This window comes from Cebus imitator, unplaced genomic scaffold, assembly GCF_001604975.1.
Source record: "Cebus imitator isolate Cc_AM_T3 unplaced genomic scaffold, Cebus_imitator-1.0 Scaffold83, whole genome shotgun sequence".
Lineage (NCBI taxonomy): Eukaryota > Metazoa > Chordata > Mammalia > Primates > Cebidae > Cebus > Cebus imitator.
The window spans coordinates 1717367-1740499 of NW_016107398.1; the positions used below are offsets into that span (position 1 = coordinate 1717367).

A 23133-nucleotide genomic window follows, 5' to 3' on the forward strand; every position below is an offset into this window, starting at 1 on the left:
TGGGGTTTTTTTTCAACACTGTCTAAAGTTTTCTTAGTCTAGCATTAGTTAGATTGACCTTCTTTTTTTAAAAGTCTTTGAGACAGCTCAATGTAATACAACTGTGATAATTTGCAGATACCCTGAAGAAGCAGTATAGACCCTTACCCAAAATTTGATTTGCATATTGAAACTGATGATGCCACACATCCCAATAGGATATCAAAAATTTTTCTAGTCATATATTAAGGCCTTCTGGGGAGAGCTGGGCAGGCCTCCTAAGCTGAACTGAAAAATGGCTTGAGGAGCAGAGAAAGAAGACTGGCTTTGGGTTTTTATGGTAGTTAGCAGGTGGGGCTGGCTGAGGGCTCCCATATGTGGTTTGAACTTCCTACTTGCACCAAAGGAGGGAGCAACCATACTTTCTGATTATCTTGGCCAGATATCGAGCAGAAAGGGGAAAGAAGAGGTTAGGTTTAAAAATCCATCAACAGTCACAGCAAAATATGAAGTCAAACTCTTTATTACTTGATAACTAGATATAACTAATTTACAAAGCACAAAATACAATGATACTGAGTAAAATGTTTATAGAAGTTCATCAAATGTTAAATATCTTCACTTAAGCTATATAACTGACAAATACTGAACATAAAAAATAAAAATGAAATTATTGAAGGAGGCAAAATTTTAAACGTTCTTCAAAAAATGTTTAAGCAAAAAAAATATATTAACAGGATCACCGCCAGTACAACAATCCAATTTTCAGAAATTACTCTGGCCCTTTACATTTCATTTTGATCCATTGAAGGCATTAGCATAACTCATAATGTTAGCATGTTACCATGAGTCACGTTAGAAGCAAATAACACAGATTTTTTTATTACTAACATAAATTATTTCAAATTATTATTACAGTACCACTCTGGATACTACATGGTGAAGCTGAAGTGAAACCCAATAAATTTAAAATAAAGTTTTAGTAGCTAAAGTACACTTCAGCACGAATTCTGCAATTGTTACTGCAGTTCTTGTTCTTATCAAAGTACCTACAATACTACCAGAAAAGGAGAAGCAGGCTTAATATTTAAAATAAAGATTAATGAAAAAAGCATCAAATTCTATTAATAAAAGTTCTACCTGAAGACGGCTCACAAATCAAAACAAAAAAATAATGATTAGTTAATAGCACACACAAAAACCAAAATATTCAATACTTCAATATTTCAATAAATATAATCAAACAATGTTAACCATTACTGCTTTAATCAACAAAAGACAGTAGTCTTCATGTCTTAAGGAATAATGTAAATGTATGCCCTCATGACTACAGAACAGTAAAATAATTCAAGGAACTAATGACTAGCTCAAAAAAATGTGAACTGTGTTGTATTTTTTGAGGAAGATGAAAAACCTTTTAAAGAAGAAGAAGGTATTGAATTTTGACTCTGTCCAAATGAAAATGGAAAACTAAAATCATCTTTTCCAGCTCCAAATGTATGAGATGAAGTGTCTGATGGAAAAGAAAATGTAAAGCCATCTCCTCCTTCTGGCTTCTCAAATAAGTTTCCTAAGGAAGATAAATATTACAATATCATGCTCTTCATCTTATATAAAATTTTTATAGCCTACTGAATTATAGCATACTGCATACAATAAATATGGGTAACACTGAATCATTCGTCTATTTAGCAGGTATTTAACTGTATTCCTCTTAAGTGCAAGGCATTGTCCATGGTACCATGAAGGTTAAAACAGACTCAAACTTAAACCCTACTTTCAAATGATTTGAACTCTAGTATATAAAGAACGAGTATAAGAAGTAAAAAGTGGAATAAAACACCTCAAATGAAGAGAATAATACAGAGGCACAGAAACAGACATGCATAGGATGTATTAGAGTAACAAATCTATTCAGCTTAGCAGGAGCAGTGAGAAATAATAAAGATGTATCGAATGGAAATAATTAATGAAGATGAGGTTGGAAAGACTGCTGAATGTCCCACTATGGAACGTGGACTTTATTTAGTAGATAACAAGAATCCATTGAAAAGTTTCAAGCAGAGATATGACATGATTTGAACTGCTTCGTATTACTCAGGAGAGAATAGGTATAAAGGCTGGAACAGGAGAGTCTAGAAGTGAGACTAAGCAAAATAAAATAAAAGTCTATGTCCAGTGAAGAGACACTGAAAGGCTGACCTTATCTACAATCATAGCAATGGTAATGGAGGAAAAAATGCTGGATCTGAGATGCTGTATAAGTTAAGCTTATTCAACTATTATTTATTGAGTCACTACAATATACTGTTCATGGCATTGTTCAAGGAAACTGACAGAACATTAAAAAGAGTTCTATAGTTTTAAAAGGAATTCTTAAAATATGCTTTAAATGTAGCTCTGGTTGATAGAGCCCAGAATTATCATTAAGGAAAAATAGTATTTCATTTATTATATTAACAATAAAATTATAAATAAATATATTTTCAACATTCTAATTCTATTTTAAAATCGATTATCACTAAATAACTTTTAATCTACAGTAATCAAATATGTACTTGAAACAAGTCTTTTACAATGTTTTTATATAGAATTAATCAAATAGCATATTAAGCAAAATAATTACCTTGCATCACTTTGAATGTTTCATGTATTTTTAAAATTTCAGATATTTAATAAACTTTATTTTTATTTTTAAACATCTCAATTATTTCACCCTAAAAAGAACTGAGCCAATTAGCAGTAAGATGGATGGATGGATGGATGGATGGACAAACAGATGGATGGATGGACAGACTGACTACCAGATACTTGCATTCTTCCTCTCTCCCTTTCTCACTTTATTTTTTTGACTATGTGTATTTCTCAGTACACATCCATAACTTAGTGAAAAATAGGTATAATGTAAACACAGATCCAAAAAGAACTAAAATCTGAAATTTCTCTTTGAATAAATGAATTTGATTTGTTTTTAATTTCATAAGAAGTTCATATGAGGTCTTAACAAAACTCATATAATCACTGTAAATAAAAGAATACATCACTGTGCAAGGCAGCAACATAGGTGCTATGGGGAATTCAAAGGTACATTTAAAAATCGCTGCCCTCAAAAAATCTGTGATCTAGAGGAGATTTTATATGTAATTATAAATAATGATAGTGGGTAGAATGCTAAAAAGTATAAAAAAGAAGAGATATTCAGAAAACTGAGGGAGATAGTCTCTCTTTTTTTGAAAAATAAGGTTGAGGGGATAAATAAAAGGTTTTATGGAAGGTAATTCTATCTTGAAAGACAGAAAGAGACAGAAGTTGGGGATTACAAGAGGGAAAAAGCAGGTAAGAAAGTGTGGGCATACTTGAGACACACTGAGTTCCTGAGTCTGACCAAAGCACAGGTTATACTTATAAGATAAAAGACTTAAAAGGTATGTCGGGGAATGAATAGAGATTGGTTAATGAGTACAAAAATACATTTAGATAGAAGGAATAAATTCTAGTATGGAATTTAAGAATAAGTTCTAGAGCAGTAGTATGGTTTACAAGGATTTATTGTATATTTTGACATAGCTAGAAGAGAAGATTTGGAGTGGTCCCCACACACACAAAAAGTGATAAATGGCTGATGTGATAGATATTCTAATTACCCTGATTTGACCATTACACGTTGTATGCAGGTATCAAAATATCACATGGACCCCATAAATATGTACAACTATATACCAATAAAAAACAAAACGGGTAGTTGGAACTAAATTAGAAAAGTAGAAGCATAATTTGATAGTCAGTGGGAGAGTCACTGAAGGTATCTGATTAGGGCCAGGGACATGGCCAAAATTATGGGCACTGAAGATTAATTGAGCTGTGATCTATAGGTAAACTAAAAAACAGAAAACATCAATCAGGATGTTATTGTAACAGCCCAAGTGAAGAGTAAGACTCTGAAATATAATGGTTTCAATGAAAATAGAAAATAAAAATAAATATTTAAGAGAGAGAGCTGATAAAACTTGATGACTAGTTGAATGTAGTCCCAGTTACAGGGAAAAGTTAAAATTGTTACTATGTTCCAAATCTTAAGAGCCAGAATAATGGAGATGCCATTTATGGATGTCAGGAGAGCAAGTTTGATTTCAGCTACACTGAGTTTTTAATGTCAAAAAGATATTTAAACTATACAATCAGAAATAAAGTCCTAGAATTTAGAATTCAGTGCAGCAGGATATAAATTTGGTCATTATCTGTATGTATTATATTTGGAAACACTGAAGTGAATGAGTGTCAAATGAATGACAGTGTCAAAAAAAAGAGATGTGGGCTGGGTGCGGTGGCTCAGGTGCAGTTTACAGGTGCAGTGCCTATAATCCCAGCACTTTGGAAGGTCAAGGCGGGTGGATGGCCTGAGGTCAGAAGTTTGAGACCAGCTTGGTAAAAACATAGTAAAAACATAGTATGACCTGTCTCTACTAAAATACAAAAATTTGGCTCGGTGTGGTGGCATGCACCTGTAATCCCTGCTACTCAGGAGGCTGAAGCAGGAGAATCACTTGAACCCCAGAGGCAGAGGTTGCAGTGAGCTGAGATCACGCCATTGCACTCCAGCCTGGCAAACAAGAGCAAAACTCTGTCTGAAAAAAAAAAGCGGATGTAAATAAATTTAAATTTTTAGATGGTAGACATTTAAAAAATGTCTATAATTGGTAGATTCCTTCTGATCTCATAGCATTAAATACCGTTTATAAAAATCCCAAAATCTGTGTCTCCATCTCATTGAATTCCAAATTCATATGTACAATTTCCTACTTTACTTTCACTTAGGTATCTAATAAATAGTTTTTTCAATTAAAACACTTTCTAAATGAAACTCCTGGCTCCTGTCTTACAGCCTTCCATATTTCAATAAATGACAACTCCATTCTAAGTTATTCATGTCAAAACCATGGAACATTCCTTGTTTCTCTCACTCTCAATCCTCATATCCAGGTCATAAGCAAATTCTTCCAGCTCTACTTTCAGAAAATTTTGTAACCAAAATCTGACATCTTCTTATCACTTCTACTGCCATCAGTTCTCACTTTGTATCATTTTATAGCTTCCTGATCATTCCCTGCTTTTGCCCTTGTTTCCATACAGGCTGTTCACACAGCAGCCAGAATAATTCTTTTAAAACCTGTCAGGTCATTTCAGTCCTTTACTTAAAACCTTCCAGTGGCTTCCCATCTCACTCAGAAAAAAGCTCTCAAGTTCTTAATGATCTATAGGCCCCACATGGTTTGCTTTCCATCCACCTCTTGGATTTAATCTCCCACCATTCTCCTTCCTTATTCCATTCAAATCATACCAATTAAACTATTTTTCTATGAACATACTGAGTATGTTCCCATTTCAAGACTTTTTTGCCCTTTGCTTGTAACACTTTTCCCACTAGCTTGTATCTGCACCTCCTTCTGCTCAATATTGATTTTTGGTGATGCCTATCCTGACTCCCTTGCAATACAGCAATCACCTTCCTGACCCAAGTATTCCCTATTTCCCTCACTCTACATTACTTTACTACATAGTGCTTATCAGCAACAATAAGTAAAGAATTAACATGAAGCCTGGGCAGTTTCGGGCCCACCTGGAAAAAAGACCTTGAAGCCTACTTCCCATAACACTGTTTTCTTAGAAAACACAGAATTAAGGTAAAATGTAGACTGTTGTATCTATCTAGTCTGCTGTGTGAGGCTGCACCTGAATTAGGGGAGCTATGAGTCAGTATAAAGGCCTTGGGCTTCATGACTAGAATAATATAAAGGATCGGTGTTGAATTGAAGTTACAGCTCTCATGTGTCAAGGTGACCTACATGCAACATGCCTTTTGTCCATAGCAGCCTGACATGTTCCTTGGGTTGCGGTGGCAAAAGAAAGAGCATTATTTGGTTAGTTGGTGATCCTCTCAATGAAACCAAGGATGCTGTATCTACCATTATCTCTTTTCCTGTATCTTTCTATAGCATAAAGATATTAGATTAAAAATCATAATATGTGAGTCTGACTATTCCAGCCCATAACAACTGATGCTTAGTGTACTATCTGATACATTATACATTGATTTACTTGTCTATTTTCAGTTTCTCCCACTAGAACATAAGCCATATGAGAATTTTTCATTCTTGTCCACTGTTCTACCACCAGAGCCCAAAAGCATACCTGATATAAAATATAATACATATACACATTTATATTCATATGTTGAATGAATTAGTCAATGAAAGGAAAAATGAAGAAAGAATATTCAATAAAAATTATCAAAGAGAGAGAAGGAAATTCAAAAAATACAGAAAAAAGATGGAAAATAACCAACCATATCAATTGCTGCAAAGAGTCTTAATATGATAATAAACACAAGATGCCCATAATGTTTAATAATTGAGAGGTCAGTAACCTTGGAGAAAGCAAATTTTAGTAGAGTACTGAGAAAAGCTAATTGCTTTAAAAAAAAAGAAAAGAAAAGAAAATCAATGAGTAGTGCAGAAGTAACAGTAATTTATAATGAATAAATTCAGCACCTAAGAAAATCAGTTAGAGAAACTAAATACTGTACTAAAAAGTTAACATGTTTTTAAATGTAGAAAACTTCAAACAACTTACCAATTTCTTGCTGTGATGACAGAGGATTTAGATTTCTTGCAGAATAATGTTCATTAAACTAGAAAATAATTTCCATTAAATATTACTTGTTAAATCAGTAGGACAGTATACATATTTGAATTTAAAGCCTAGTTCTTCTAATACATAGACTTAAAGTAGACATATGGTAACTTTATATAGCACATTCTTACACTTTAAAAAATCTGTCTTCAAAACCTGTTATTTACTTATATTAAAATAAGGTCTATTGATTTTATTCAGGCAAAATACACTGTGGTAAGGATAGCTCCCACTTTAGAATATTAATATGATCTTTTGCTTTATTCTGACGGCCTTTAACAAATCAGGTTCTTGATATTGCTTTTTGCCTATAAAAATAACAGGAAGTGGATAGCTTCATGTCAGTTCAGATCAAATTCTACCGCCAAAAGCCTATTTTCTCAGTAAAACAGCCTTTTTTTTAAAAATGAGATCATGACAGCATAGTTTTCTGTCCACTTTTTCCCCCTTCACATTGCATGGTGAGCATTTGTCCATGTCATTATTCTTCTAAAACATGACTCCGTGGCACTATAATATTCTTCCAAACAGACACACAGACAGTTTTAACTATCCTTTTATAATGGACATTTAAGTTGTCCCAACCTTGTTTCTTATATGAAAGTCATACCCGAAGAAACACTGTTATGCACAGATTCATGTTTCTTTGACAATTCAACAGCTATAAGGAAAACTGTTTTCTCATAGATTTTATAAGCCACTTGAATTTCTTTTTCAGTGAATTATCTGTTTGCAAAATAAACTTTGCTCATTTATCTATTAAGAGAGTAATTATTTCCTTATTTGTACGTATAAGTACTTTATACTCTAGAGATATTAATTAATTCTTTGCAATTTTATTGCAAATATTTTATATGTTCATCATTTTCCCATTAAAATTTTTTAACATATGGAAGTTAAGATTTCATATGTAATCAAACCCAATTATTTTCTTTTGCTTCTTCTTCCATTGCTTTCATGCTTAGGGAATCCTTCCTCCTAAGGTCTGGTATTCACTGATATTTCCTCTGAAATACGTTGTGGTAACATTTTCTCACATAATTTAATGCATTTGTAACTTCTATTGATGTACAGTGTAAGATGAGTGCCTAATTTACCCCTATTAATGTGTAGTCTATCGTTAACACATTATAAAATATTTGGCTTCAAGACTTTCTAGCCTATACCATTGATCAATCAATCCTTAAAACCATTATCATATCTTTTATTACTCTAGCCTAATAGGATGTTTGCATATTTAGAAAGGAAGTTTCCCTCTGTTTCATAACATTTAGAAGTTATAATTATATCCTCTCTTTCATTCCTAATATAGGGATTTTATCAATTTTGTCAATTATTTTCCAAGAACCAACTTTGACTTTGTTAATTTTCTCTATTGTTTGTTTTTTCATTTCACTGATTTCTCTTATTATCTTATTTCTTCATTCTACTTACTTCAGGTTAGCTTAGTTCTTCTTTTTCTAGATTCTCAAAATGAAACCTTAGGTCACTGATTTTAGGCCTTTCTCCTTTTTTGTTAATTATGTAATTATTAAATTATTTAAAGCTATCATTTTGCTCTGGCTTTGGCAACATCCCACAATTTTTGATAGGCTGGATTTTATAATGTGATAATGCAGTTTAAAATCTTCCCTAAAAGAGAACCCACTTCCTTGAAGGGAAGGACACAGTCCTGGCAGAATTCATCATGCACTGATTAAAGAGCCCTTGGGCCCTGAATAACCAGCAGTAACACGTAGGTTGTATGCTGTGGGCCTTGGGCTCTGAGAGTTGCTGGCTTCAGTTGTGACCCAGCACATTCCAAGCTGTGGTGGCTATGGTAAGAGACCCTATATGTTTAAGAAAAGCAGAGGAAAAAAGTAAAGTGCATTTTATCTTGCACACTAGGTACCAGCTCAACCACAATGGGATAGAACAAGGAGGATCTTGGGGTCCCTGAGTCCAGGCCTAGGCTCTTGGGCAGCATTTCTGGATCTGCCCTGGGCCAGAAAGGAGCCCACTGCCCTGAAGAGTGAGTCCTATGCCTGGCATCATTCACTGAAGAGTCCTTGGGCTTCAAGTGGACATCAGCAGTGCCTTGCAGACCCCCACCATGAGCTGATGGTGACAGGGTCCACAGGGAAAGGCTCCTCAGCCTGTGGAAAAGGAAGGAAAAGCAGGAAGGACTTCATATTGTGGTTTGAGTGCCAGTTTAGTCAGAGTAGAACAGAACATTGAACAAATTACTAAGGTTTTTGACTCTAATCCCAAAATCCCAGACAGCATCTCTGGACCTGCCCAGGGCCAGGAGAACTAGCCACCTTGAAGGGAAAAACACAAACCTGGTTGGCTTCACCACCTGCTGATCACAGAGCCCTAGGGTCTTCAATGAACATAGGTGGTAGCCAGGTAGTGGTTACAGAAGGCCTTAGGCAAGACTCAATGCTGTGCTGGCTTCAAGTATGACCCAGTGCAGTCCTAGTCGAAATGGCCACAGGGATGCTTGCATCACACCTCTCCCCGCTCCAGGCAGCTCAGCACAAAGAGAGAGGCTCCATTTGTTTGGGAGAAAGCAAGGGAAAATGACAAGAGTCTCTGCCTGGTAATCCAGAGAATTCTTCCAGATCTTATCTAAGACCACAAAGGCTACACCTCTCTGAGTCTACAAAAACCACAGGGTTATTGGGCTTGGAGCCCAAGTACCTTTAAATACTTGGAAAGCCCCCTCAAGAAAGACAGGCACAAGCAAGCCCAGATTACAAAGACTACTACAATAAATACCTAATTCTTCAGTGCTTAGACTCCAACAAACAACTACAAGCATCAGGATCGTCCAAGAAAACATGAACTCGCCAAATCAACTAGAAAAATCACCAGGTACTAATCCTGGAGAAACAGAGTTATGTGACCTTTCAGAGAGAGAATTCAAAATAGCTGTTTTGAGGAAACCCAAAGAAATTCAAAGTAACAAAACAAGATATGCAGAATTCTATCAGATAAATTTAACAAAGAGATTTAAATCATTAAAAAGAAACAAGCAGAAATCCTAGAGTTGAAAAATGCAACTGGCATACTGAAGAGTGCATCAAGAGTCTCTTAATAGCAGAATTAATCAAGCAGAAGAAAGAATTAGTAAGCTAACAGGCTATTTGGAAATACACAGAAGAGATTAAAAAAAGAAGTGTGAAAAAGAATGAAGCATGCCTACAAAAACTAGAAAATAGCCTCAAAATGGCAAATCTAGAAGTTATTGGCCTTAAAGAGGAGGTAGAGAAAGAGACAGAGATAGAAAGTTTATTCAAAGGGATAATAACACGGAACTTCTCAAACCTAATGAAAAATATTAATATCCTAGTATATGAAGGTTATAGAACACCAACCACATTAAACCCAAAGAAAGCTACTTCAAGGCATTTAATAATCAAAATTCCAAAGATCAAGAATANAAAGAATTAGTGAACTTGAAAACAGGCTATTTGGAAATACACAGAAGAGATTAAAAAAAGAAGTGTGAAAAAGAATGAAGCGTGCCTACAAGAACTAGAAAATAGCCTCAAAAGGGCAACTCTAAGAGCCATTGGCCTTAAAGAGGTGATATGGAAAGAGATAGGAGTAGAAAATTTATTCAAAGAGATAATAACAGAGAACTTCCCAAACCTAGAGAAAGATATCAAGATTCAAGTACAAGAAGGTTATAGAACACCAAGCATATTTAACCCAAAGAAGACTAATTCAAAGCGTCTACTACTCATATTCTCAAAAGTCAAGGATAAAGAAAATAAATAAGTAACATACAATGGAGCTCCAATTTTTCTGGCAGCACACTTTTCAGTGGAAACCATACAGGCCAGGAGAGAGTGGCATGACATATTTAATGTGCTGAAGAAAAAAAAAACTCTTACTCTAGAATAGTATATCTGAAAAAACATCCTTCAAGTATGAAGGAGAAATAAAGATGCTCCCAAACAAATGGAAGCTGAGGGGTTTCATCAACACCAGAACTGTCCTATAAGAAATGCTAAAGGGAGTTCTTCTATCTAAAAGAAAAAGATGTTAACCAGCAAGAAGAAATCATTGGAAGGTACAAAACTCACTGATAATAGTAAGCACATAGAAAAACAGAATAATACTGTAATCATAGTGTGTAAGCTACTCTTACTTTGAGTGGAAAGACTAAATGATGAACCAAGCAAAGATAATAACTACAACAACTTTCCAAGACATAGACAATACAGTAAAACATAAAGAGAAACAACAAAAAGTTAAAATGCCAGGGGATTAAGTAAAAGTGTAGAGTTTTTATTAGTTTTATTTTTGCATATTTGTTTATGCAACTTGTTAAGTTGTCATCAGTTTAAAATAATGGGTTACAAGATAGTATTGGCAAGCCTCATGGTAACTCAATCAAAAAACACATTATGGACACATCAAAAATAAAAAGCAAGAAATTAAATCACACCATCAGAGAAAATCACCTACACTATAAGGAAGACAGGAGGAAGGCAAAAAGGAATGAGATCCTGTCATTTGCAACAACATGGGTGGAACTAGAGGGCATGAGGGACTCCTCCCTAACTCATTTTATGAGGCCAGCATCATCCTGATACCAAAACTTGACAGAGACTCACACACAAAAATAAAAATTTCAGGCCAATATCCCTGATGAACATCCATGCAAAAATCCTCAATAAAATACTGGCAAACCAAATCCAGCAGCACATCAAAAAGCTTATCCATCATGATCAAGTCAGCTTCATCCCTGGAATGCAAGACTGGTTCAGCATACATAAATCAATAAACGTAATCCATCACATAAACAGAACCAATGACAAAAACCACGATTATCTCAATAGATGTAGAAAAGGCCTTCGATAAAATTCAACACCTCTTCACACTAAAAACTCTCAATAAACTAGGTATTGATGGAACACATCTCAAAATAATAAAAGGTATTTATGACAATCCCACAGCCAATATACTGGATGGGCAAAAGCTGGAAGCATTTCCTTTGAAAACCAGCACAAGACAAGGATGCCCTCTCTCACCACTCGTCCTACTCAACATAGTACTGGAAGTTCTGGCCAGGGCAATCAAGCAAGAGAAAGAAAAGGTATTCAAATAGGAAGAGAGAAAGTCAAATTTCCTCTCTTTGCAGATGACATGATTATATATTTAGAAAACCCCATCATCTTAGCCCAAAATCTCCTTAAGCTGATAAGCAACTTTAGCAAAGTCTCAGGATACAAAATCAATGTGCAAAAAATCACAAGCATTCCTATACACAAGTAATAGACAAGCAGAGAGTCAAATCATAAGTGAAATTTCATTAACAAGTAATGAAATTTGTAAGTTGTATTCCTATTGTATTCTCTCAAGAGAATAAAATACCTATTCCTATTGTATTCTCTCAAGAGAATAAAATACCTAGGAATACAACTTACAAGGCATGTGAAGAATCTCTTCAAAAAGAACTATAAACCACTGCTCAAGGAGCTAAGAGAGGACACAACAAATGGAAAAACATTCCATGCTCATGGATAGGAAGAATCAATATTGTGAAAATGGCCATACTTCCTGAAGTAATTTATAGATTCAATGCTATCCCCATCAAGCTACCATTGACTTTCTTCACAAAATTAGAAAAACCTACTTTATGTTCTCACTCATAAGTGGGTGTTGAACAATGAGAACACACACACAGGGAAGGGAACATCACACACTGGGGCCTGGGGGAGTGGGGGACTAGGGGAGGAATAGCAGGGAGTAGGGGGGTTGGGGAGGAATAGCATTAGGAGAAATATCTAATGTGGATGATGGGGTGATGAGTGCAGCAAACCACCACCATGGCATGCGCATACCTATGTAACAAACCTGCACTATCTGCATATGTACCCCAGAACTTAAAATATAATAAATAAAAAATAACAAAATAAAAAATATTAAGTAGAAAAAAAAAGAAAAAACTACTTTAAATTTCATATGGAACCAAAAAAGAGCCTGCACAGCCAAGACAATTCTAAGCAAAAAGAACAAAGCTGGAGGCATCATGCTACCTGACCTCAAACTACACTACATGGCTATAATAACCAAAACAGCATGGTACTGGTACCAAAACAGATATATAGACCAATAGAACAGAACAAATTCCCATCAATGATAGACTGGATAAAGAAAATGTGGCACATATACACCATAGAATATTATGCAGCCTTAAAAAAAGATGAATTCATGTTCTTTGCAGGGACATAGATGAAGCTAGAAACTATCATTCTCAGCAATAATCATCAGCCTCAGAAATAACACCCCACATCTACAACCACCTGATCTTTGACAAACATAACAAAAAAAAGCAATGAGGGAAAGATTCCTTATTTAAGAAATGATTTTGGGAAAACTTGCTAGCCATATGCAGAAAATTGAAACTGGACCCCTTCCTTACTTCTTATACAAAAATTAACTCAAGATGGATTAAAGACTTAAATGTAAGACCTAAAACCATAAAAACTCCAGAAGAAAACTTAGGCAATACCATTCAGGACACAAGCATAGGCAAAGACTTCATGACTAAAACACAAAAAGCAACGGCAACAAAAGCCAAAATGGACAAATGTGACCTAATTAAACTAAAGAGCTTCTGCACAGCAAAAGAAACTATCATCAGAGTGAACAGGCAACCTATAGAATGGAAGAAAAAATTTTGCAATCTATTGATCTGACAAAGGGCTAACATCCAAAAATCTACAAAGAACTTAAATTTACAAGAAAAAAAAAATCAAACAAGTCCATCAAAAAGTGGGTAAAAGATATGAAAATACACTTCTCAAAAGAAGACATTTATGTGGCCAACAAACATATGAAAAAAAGCTCATCATCACTGGTTATTAGAGAAATGCAAATCAAAACCACAATGAGACATCATCTCACACCAGTTAGAATGACGATCATTAAAAAGTCAGGAGACAACAGATGCTAGAGAGGATGTGAAGAAATAGGAATGCTTTTATACCATTTGTCAGAGAATGAACTAGTTTGACCATTGTGGAAGATAGTGTGATGATTCCTCAAGAATCTAGAACCAGAAATACTACTTGATAAAGCAATCCCATTACTGGACATATACCTAAAGGATTATAAATCATTCTACCATAAAGACACATGCACATGTATGTTTATTCCGGCACTGTTTACAATAGCAAAGACTTGGAACCAACCCAAATGTCCATCAATGATAGACTGGATAAAGAAAATGTGGCATATATACACCATAGAATATTATGCAGCCATAAAAAAAGATGAGTTCATGTTCTTTGCAGGGACATGGATGAAGCTAGAAACCATCATTCTCAGCAAACTAACACAAAAACAGAAAACCAGACACTGTATGTTCTCACTCGTTAAGCAGGAGTTGAACAATGAGAACACGTGGACTCAGGGAGGAAAACATTACACACTGGGGCCTGTTGGGGGTTGGGGGACTAGGGGAGAGACAGCATTAGGAGAAATAGTTAACGTAGATGATGGGTTGATGGTGCAGCAAACCACCATATAGGTACCTGTATACCTATATAACAAACCTGCATGTTCTGCACATGTATCTCAGAACTTAAAGTATAATAATTAAAAAAATAAAGAAGCCAGGCACAGAAAAACAAAGTACATATTCTCACTTATTTGTGGGATCTAAAATTAAAAGCCGTTGAACTCACAATCTCAAAACAATTGAGATAGAGAGTAGAAGGATGGTTACCAGAGGCTGGGAAAAGTTGGAGGGTGTGGTATTGGGGAGAGGAGGGGATGGTTAATGGGCACAAGAAACATAACAAGAATGAGTAAGACCTAGTATTTGATAGCACAATAGGGTGACTATAATCAAAATAATTTAATTGTACATTTTTAAATAACTAAAAGAGTATAATTGGATTGTTTGTAAGACAAAGAATAAATGTTTGAGGGAATGGATACTCTAATTCTCTATGATATGATTATTTCACATTGCATGCCTGTATCAAAATATCTCCTGTACCCCCATAAATATATACATCTACTATGTACCCACAAAAATTAAAAATAAATAATAAAATCTTTTCTGATTTATCTCATGATTCCTTCTTTGATCTATGGCCTACATATTTAGGATTTTCTTAGATATCACATTGAGTTCTAATTTAATTCCACTGTGGTCAGAGAACATACTCTGATTTCAATCCTTTTAAATTCATTAAGACTAATTTTATGGCCCAGAATATGGTCTATCTTGCTGAAGGTACCATCAGAACTTGAAAAGAATATATATGCTGCAGTTGTTGGGTGTGATGTACTATAAAGGTCAATTAGATAAAGGTGATTGATGATGTTATTCAGATCTTATTGAAGATCTTTGCTGATTGTGTTGTCTAATTCTACCAGCTGCTAAAAGAGGAGTATTAAAAACCTCCAGCTATGTTTGAGTTTTTGTCTGTTTTTCCCTTTAATTCTGTCACTTTTTGCTTCATGTATTTTGAAGCTGTGATTAGGCTTTACACATTTACAATTGTTATATCTTCCTATGAATCAACTTTTTTATCTTTATGAAATGTACCTCTCATGTCTAGTAATATTCTTTAAGACTACTAGAAATGATACTAATATAGCCACTGTGACCTTCTAATACTTACAGTTTTCATGATACATCATTTTCCATCTATTTATTGTCAACCCGTCTTTGCCTTTATGTTTAAAGTATGTTTCTTATAGATAACTTTTATGTGGGTCTTCTTTTTCTCCCCCATCTTTACAATCTTTGTCTTTTAATAAAGTGTTTAGCCCATTCACACAATGTAATAATTTAAAAGTACATTATTTGGTGTAAAGTTTATTTGTTTTATGATTTTTTTTTACTGTGTGTATTTTTTTTTTTTTTACTGTTCCTTCTTTTCTGCCTTTTTGGGTTGAAATTTTTTAGAATTTCATTTTATCAGCAATCTTATTTTTTAATGTTTTCTTGGTTATTCTTGACCACTTTCCCCCAGGACACTTATTAATTATTTTGCCAATCTCCTTACCCAGTCGCACCACCACAAAAATAAAACAAAAAATTAAAGATAATCTCACCAGGATCCCAATTAGATTTCAATTGGACTATACTTATAAATTATATTGTGAAGAAATTTATCTTTACAATATTTTCTTCCTATACGAGTACTGCATGTGTCTATGTATTCATTAACTTTTTTCGGTAGTTTTACAGTTTTCTTTATTTAAAATGTATATTTCCTGTTAAAGTTATATACATGCATTTTGCATTCATGTTATTATGGTAAATGAGAATTAAGTAGCTATAGTCTATTTTCATGCCCAGTATACTCCTAGGAATTTCTAGTTTTTAAAGTAAGCATTTAAATAAAAAATGAGACAAAAGTTGAAGATGTAAAATACTATAGCATGTATAGTGCTATATCATCCATCAATAAATTTGTAATTTCAACAATTTAATGTAATATCAGAGATATACAAATAAAATATTCTAATCCACATCAAATTGGGTAAATGCAATTAATTAAAATGAGCAATAACATTATGACTCATATCACATTGATCCGTATGTAGGATTATTAAGTGGTTGGTACTTTTCTAAGTGCTTTATGTGTATAAACTCTAATATTCACAAACCCTATGATAATAGTTATTATTTCATTTTATAGATAAGGAAACCAAGTCACTCACCCCAAATCCCACATCTGATACAAACCTAAGTAGTCTGGCTTCAGAGTCTAGTTTTAACCACTATACTGTATTGTTTCTACTTTTTGAATAAAGCATGTCTGAATTTTCAGCTTTAATTTCTAAATATAGAAATAAGCACTTTATTTCATATCACTGAGCAGTGGAAACTAATATTAGGTCTTTTAAGATTAACCAGTGATAATGCTGCTATGTATACACAAATAGTTGGAAAGACCAATTTATAATGTGGAACTTTTTTTTTTAATTGTACTTTAGGTTCTGGGGTACATGCAGATCATGCAGGATTGTTACGTAGGTAAACATACAGCAATGTGCTTTGCTGCCTTCATCCCCCCATTATCTATATCTGATATTTCTCCCCTCGTTATCTCTCCCCACCCTCCCCACCCCTCCCTAGTCCCCCACAACTGACCCCAGTGTGTGATGCTCCCCTCCCTGTGTACATGTATTCTAATTGTTCAACACCTGCCTATGAGTGATAATATGTGGTATTTGGTTTTCTGTTCTTGTGTCAGTTTGCTAAGAATGTTGGTTTCCAGATTCAACCATGTCCCTATGAAGGACAAAAACTCATCACTTTTTATGGCTGTGTAGTATTCCACAGTGTATACGTGCCACATTTTCTTTATCCAGTCTATCGTTGATGGACATTTGGGTTGGTTCCAAGTCTTCGCTATTGTAAGCAGTGCTGCAATGAACATATGTGTACATGTGTCTTTATAACAGAACAATTTATAATTCTTTGGGTAAAACTTCAGGTCAATATCCATGATGAACATCAATGCAAAAATCTTCAATAAAATACTGGCAAACAGAATGCAACAGCAAATCAAAAAGCTTATTCATCATGATTAAGTAGGCTTCATCCCGGGGATGCAAGGCTGGTTCAACATAAACAAGTCTATAAATGTAATCCATCACATAAACAGAACCAATCACAAAAACCACATGATTACCTCAGTAGGTGAAGAGAAGGACTTTGACAAAATTCAACAGCCCTTTATGCTAAAAACACCAAAGAAACTGGGTATCGATGGAATGTATCACAAAAGAATAAAAGCTATTTATGACAAACCCACAGCCAATATCATACTGAATGGGCAAAAGCCGGAAGCATTCCCTTTGAAATCTGGCACAAGACAAGGATGCCCTCTCTCACCACTCCTATTCAATATAGTATTGGAAGCTCTAGCCAGAGCAATCAGGCAAGAAAAAAAAATAAAGGGTACTCAATCAGGAAAAGAGGAAGTCAAATTGTCTCTATTTGCAGATGACATGATTGTATATTTAGAAGATCCCAGTGTCTCAAAATCTCCTGAAACTGATAAGCAACTTCAGCAAAGTCTCAGGATGCAAAATCAATGTGCAGAAATCACAAGCATTTCTATACACCAATAACAAACTAACAGAGAGCCAAATCATGAGCAAACTCTCAATCACAATTGCTACAAAGAGAATAAAATACCTAGGAATACAACTAACACAGGATGTAAAGGACCTCTTCAAGAAGAACTACAAACCACTGCTTAATGAAATAAGAGATGACACAAACAGATGGAAAAACATTCCATGTTCATGGTTGGGAAGAACCAATATCATGAAAATGGCTATACTGCCCAAAGTAATTTATAGAGTCAACGCTATCCTCATCAAGCTACCAATGACCTTCACAGAACTGGAAAAAACCACTTCAAACTTCTTATGGAACTAAAAGAGAACCCGCATAGCCAAAACAATCCTAAGCAAAAAGAACGAAGCTGGAGGCATCAGGCTGCCTGACTTCAAACTATGCTACAAGGCCACAGTAATCGAAACAGCATAGTACTGGTACCAAAACAGAGACATAGACCAATGTGGAACATTTTTTACATTGAGAATTCTAGTTTGTCTGAAAGTTAGACATATCAACTATAAAGTCAAACTCATTTTTTAAACTGCTTTTAACAGCAATTTAAATTATCCCTAGCCTGAGATCCTTTTTTAATGAACAGATATCAATATGAGTCATCTGAAGTTGAAAACAAAAAGGTAATAGGGAACTTTGTCATACCATCAATACTCAGAATTTTTTAATAATTGCCTCTGTTGACACTCTGCCCCAAGATAGCTTTGTATTAAAGAACTAAAATTACTCAAAGTTCCAGAGCACAATTTTTATAAATAAAAATTTTAGCTTTGCATATTACCTGATCTGATGAGATATCTGTATCAAATACAGAAGAATCAAATAAATTCAATCCAGGTGATCTGGAAGTATAACTCATTAGAAAGGAAAGTCCAGGGGATTCCTTTTGTGTTTGAACTTCAGGTACTGCATTTCTATTTCTGTTACTGAGAAATAAGAAATCATCAACATGTTAAAAAATCTATTATTAAACACTGAATACTGGTAAGCATCATAAGCAATAGCATAAAGGTGAGAATTAGCATAGTAGGGAAATGTAGGAAGTAGTTATTGAAGTGACAATCCTATGGAGAAAGGATTATATGAAGTGGAGAATAATGTTAAATAAAGTAGAACAATCAATTTAGGAATAATAACTATGAAACCCTACCGTGAATATACTGTCAGACTTTTTTCTAGGTTATTCCATAGGCATAACTTACATATTTCTCACAAGCACCCTATGAAATAGGTGCTATTACTATTATTTCCATCTTACAGTAGGGAATATTGAGGCATAGGAAGATTAAATGATTTTCTTAAAAGAATAATTAGTGTCAGAAGCGGCATTTGAATGCAGCAATCTAGATTCAAAGTCCAAACTCTTAACCTTGACACAGTGCTGTCAAGATTTTGAATGCCAGTTACAAGATTTTAGTGCTGATGAGAAGCCAGCAATTACAGTGCTATATAAGGAAGTTAAATTATAATAAGATTTGGAAAAAATAATTACACAAGACAGCTTATATCAGTGGTTAAAAGCATGGATTCTATAGCCAGAATTGTCTGGGCTTAAATTTCTATTCTAACACTGATTAGTTGTATCACCTGCGATTCTGTTTTCTCTTCTGTAAAATAAAGATAATAATGTACCTACACCTAACAAGGTTGTTGTGGATATTAAATGAGCAGTATTTATAAAATGCCTAGAGCATTGCCTTGCACAGTTTGTTAAGTGTTTGTTAAATTTAATAAAAATCTGATGATACTGCCATAACTATCTCTATTACCATGAATGAGTCACTTAACTTTACAGATCATAGTTTTTTCATCCATAGAGAGAGGTTTTAACGTATGAGCTCACATTCTTTTACAGTTCTCAGGTTTGATGATGAGTTCCATTTTTAATGTGCTGTGCTTGAGTCAACAGCATGACATTCAAATCTATAACTCTTACTCGCAATTTAAAATAAGGAAGTAGAGCACAGGTCTGATGTCAAACATCCCTGATTAAGTGAAATCTGCTTGACATATGCCTTAGAGAAACCTCAGGATTCCGTGTTAAGGAAGAGAATGGACTAAACAGAAAGGTTAAATGCAGCCCTATTTTCTTGGCTCCTAACTACACATTTGTGGTTTCCAAAGTTTAATAATCATGTTAGAGATATTTATGCCTAAAGAGCTTGCTTAAAAGAAATGGCAAGTCTTGCTTCAAACACTACAACATATGAAGAAATGACTGATGGAACATTAGTTGATGATAAGACTACAATCTGCCATATGTGACAGTAGCTTTTCAGCCTGACATATTGGGAGGACATAGAGTCTCGCTATGTTGCGCAGGCTGGATTCAAACTCCTGAACTCAAGGGATCCTTGTCACTTAGCTTCCCAAATAGCCAGGATTACAGGCACATGCCACTATGCTAGGCTTAGCTTGACATTTTAATTTTTTTTTTATCCTTTGGAAAAAGCTTAAGTCTACATACTACTGCTTTATAAGTACTTGGGACTTAGGCCATCTTCAGCTAAATATTGCAGGAAAAATGGGGAAGAGGATCTATGAAACAAGAACATTAAAGTGTTAATAATTGTTAAAACAGGGTGATGGGCAAATGGAGGTGTATTATATTAGTCTTTATCTTCTCTGTATGCCTGAAATACTACATAATAACTTGTTAAAGTTACAGGTACTAGGCATTTTACTATTCCTATCAGTTATTTATAAAATTCAACATACAGATAATTTAACAATAATTATTAATTAAAATCCTACATTTCGAATGGGGGGGTTTTAGGAAACTGCATTTTCTCCAAAGTTTCAGGTATTTTCACAGCTTCAGGAGTTCCTAAAAATATAGGAATTTCAGACGTTCGTGGAAAATTCTCAGCTGTCTCTTCTACTTCGTCACTATCATTTTCTATTGGCTTCCCAAAATGTTCAGTATATATAGCCTGCAAATTCAAAGTAGTAAAAAGCTATAAAAAACAAATGCTGCTGCATAAACGACATACATAAAAATGCATGAGGTGAAAAATACCTTATTAATCCATGATGTTAACATTTCACAGGCAAAGTAAGTGAAATAAGAATAACTGGGGAAAGTGATACTAAAACATATATCAAAATATAGAAAAATATACATTTATTCTATTTTTCTTTTCCTTCCAGTTCCATTTTTCACTCCTACCTGAAAAAGTAAATGACAGCCAGAACATATTGGAATTGATGAAAAAATGATTAGGAATGATTTTTCTTTTTTTTGTTTTTTTCCTTTTTTTTTGAGATGGAGTTTCACTCATGTTACCCAGGCTGGAGTGCAATGGCGCTATCTTGGCTCACCGCAACCTCCGCCTCCTGGGTTCAGGCAATTCTCCTGCCTCAGCCTCCTGAGTAGCTGGGATTACAGGCACGCACCACCATGCCCAGCTAATTTTTTTTATTTTTAGTAGAGACGGGGTTTCACCATGTTGACCAGGATGGTCTTGATCTCTTGACCTCGTGATCCACCCGCCTTGGCCTCCCAAAGTGCTGGGATTACAGGCAGGAATGATTTTTCTTTTAAAATTTATTTTAAAATTTCAATATGCTCTTTGGATGAGAATTATACATGCTACCTCCTTGAAAGTGAAAAGTGATTTACTTGTAAGCAATCTTGATCTCATTGATTAATTATATTTTCACACTTTTTTGACTTCATTAATCTGTTATGCTACTTCCTCTACAATAATTAAGATTCTGAATATTAATTTTCCTTTATGTCATTTTGTAGGATAGAGATGTGATTTCTCACATATACTTGTTATTCCAAATCCCATTACAGAAATAATTTGGGTCCCTTCATCAAAAAGATTAAAATGTTCTTATTACATGTATTTCTTTACAGCAAAATACTACTTGTTTCTCTTATTTTAACCTCTAATAGTTAGACTGAACTTAATATACGTTATTTACATTTATTATCAGTAAAGTATTCCGCTATTTAAATAATGCTTTCAAGATACTTCTATGGCAACCCTGCTCTTGAATTGCCATGATGAATCATTCAATCTTACCAAACAAAATTATTTTTATTAATCATGATTTAGTTGTGGTCAATATATGCTGTCACTTACTAATCATAACTTTTTGTATATATTTTTTAATTTTTAAAAAAATTATTGGAGGAGGATCCAAGATGGCCGTTTAGGAACAGCTCAGGATTGCAGCTCCCAGTGAAAGTGCAGAGGGTGAGTGGACGCGGCATTTTTATTGCCCACAGACTAGGAGATTCCCAGGTGGAGGAGCTCCACAGGTCGCCAGGCTGTTTCGGCCAGCGCGGCTGTGCCGGCCGGCGCCGCTGCTTTGCCCCGCGTGGCTGCTTTGTCGGCACCCCGGAGCAGCGGTTCTCTGGTTCTCCGTACAAAATACACCGGTCCGGGTGCCCTTTTGTCTGGCGGTTGGAGCCACGGGAAGTCGCCCATTTGTCTGTTTAAAAAGGGGATTGAGCAGAGAACCAGGACAGTAGATTCCAAGGCAAAAAAAAAAGCACCACAAACCTCAGTGCCGCTGTTCAAGCCAGCGCAGTGAGTGGCCGCAGGGGAAAACAAACAGACCCCCGCGCCTCTTCAACAGGCGACTGGAACACCAACTTTAAAAACGCTCTAGGCAGGGAGCCAGGCGATCAGGCTCGGCTGGTCCCACCCCCACAAAAGAACAGCAACCAGAAACTCTGGATTGAGAGTTTCACAGCAAGCGCAGCCGAACCTGGGATGGTCCAGCTCTGTGGGGGAGGGGTGTCCACCATTACCGAGGCAGCCCACCACTACGGAGGCAGTCAGCCAATGCTGAGGCAGCCCGCCGTTGCCAAGGCAACCCGCCATTGCTGAGGCAGCCCGCCATTGCCAAGACAACCCGCCACTGCAGAGAGACTCTGCCTCCACAGAGGCAGGCCACCATCGCCAAGGCAGTTCTAACTACACCCATATAAACAGGACTGCAGGGAAGTTCACTCGGCAGCTGGCGGAGCCGACAGCAGCTCAGCAAACCCTCTACAGGCAGACAGTGACTAGGCTGCCTCCTTGCTGGGCAGGGCAGCTCTGAAGGAAAAAAAAGAAAAAAAGAGAAGGCAGCAGCATAACCGAAACTCATAAAGGCCTAAATCCCTGGGACAGAGCACCTGGGAACAAAAAGCAGTTTATGAGTTCTGCTGCAGCAGACCTAAACGTACCTGCCCAGCAGCTCTGAATGAACAACAACAGAGCTCGCAGCTCACCATTTGAGCTCCTATAAAGAAGAGACCATCTCCTCAAGCAGCTCCCTGACCCCTATATATCCAAAGAGACACCTCATAAAGGAGAGATCAGATTGACACTAGGCAGGTATCCTTCTGGGACAAA

At 35.5% G+C, this 23133-nt stretch overlaps 1 protein-coding gene across 1 annotated transcript in view; it reads right to left on the reverse strand.

Annotated features, from left to right (window-relative positions):
• Positions 1 to 489: 489 nt before the first annotated feature.
• The window catches only part of CUNH14orf39 (chromosome unknown C14orf39 homolog), a 60775-nt gene continuing 38131 nt past the window's right edge, over positions 490 to 23133 (reverse strand). Inside the window, exons 15-18 of the mRNA XM_037740473.1 lie at positions 20531 to 20709; positions 18558 to 18702; positions 6610 to 6667; positions 490 to 1549 (exon numbers count right to left, since the gene is read on the reverse strand). Coding sequence (XP_037596401.1) covers positions 1347 to 1549; positions 6610 to 6667; positions 18558 to 18702; positions 20531 to 20709 — 585 coding nt within the window. The 3' untranslated portion in view covers positions 490 to 1346. The remainder of the gene's footprint in view (positions 1550 to 6609; positions 6668 to 18557; positions 18703 to 20530; positions 20710 to 23133) is intronic.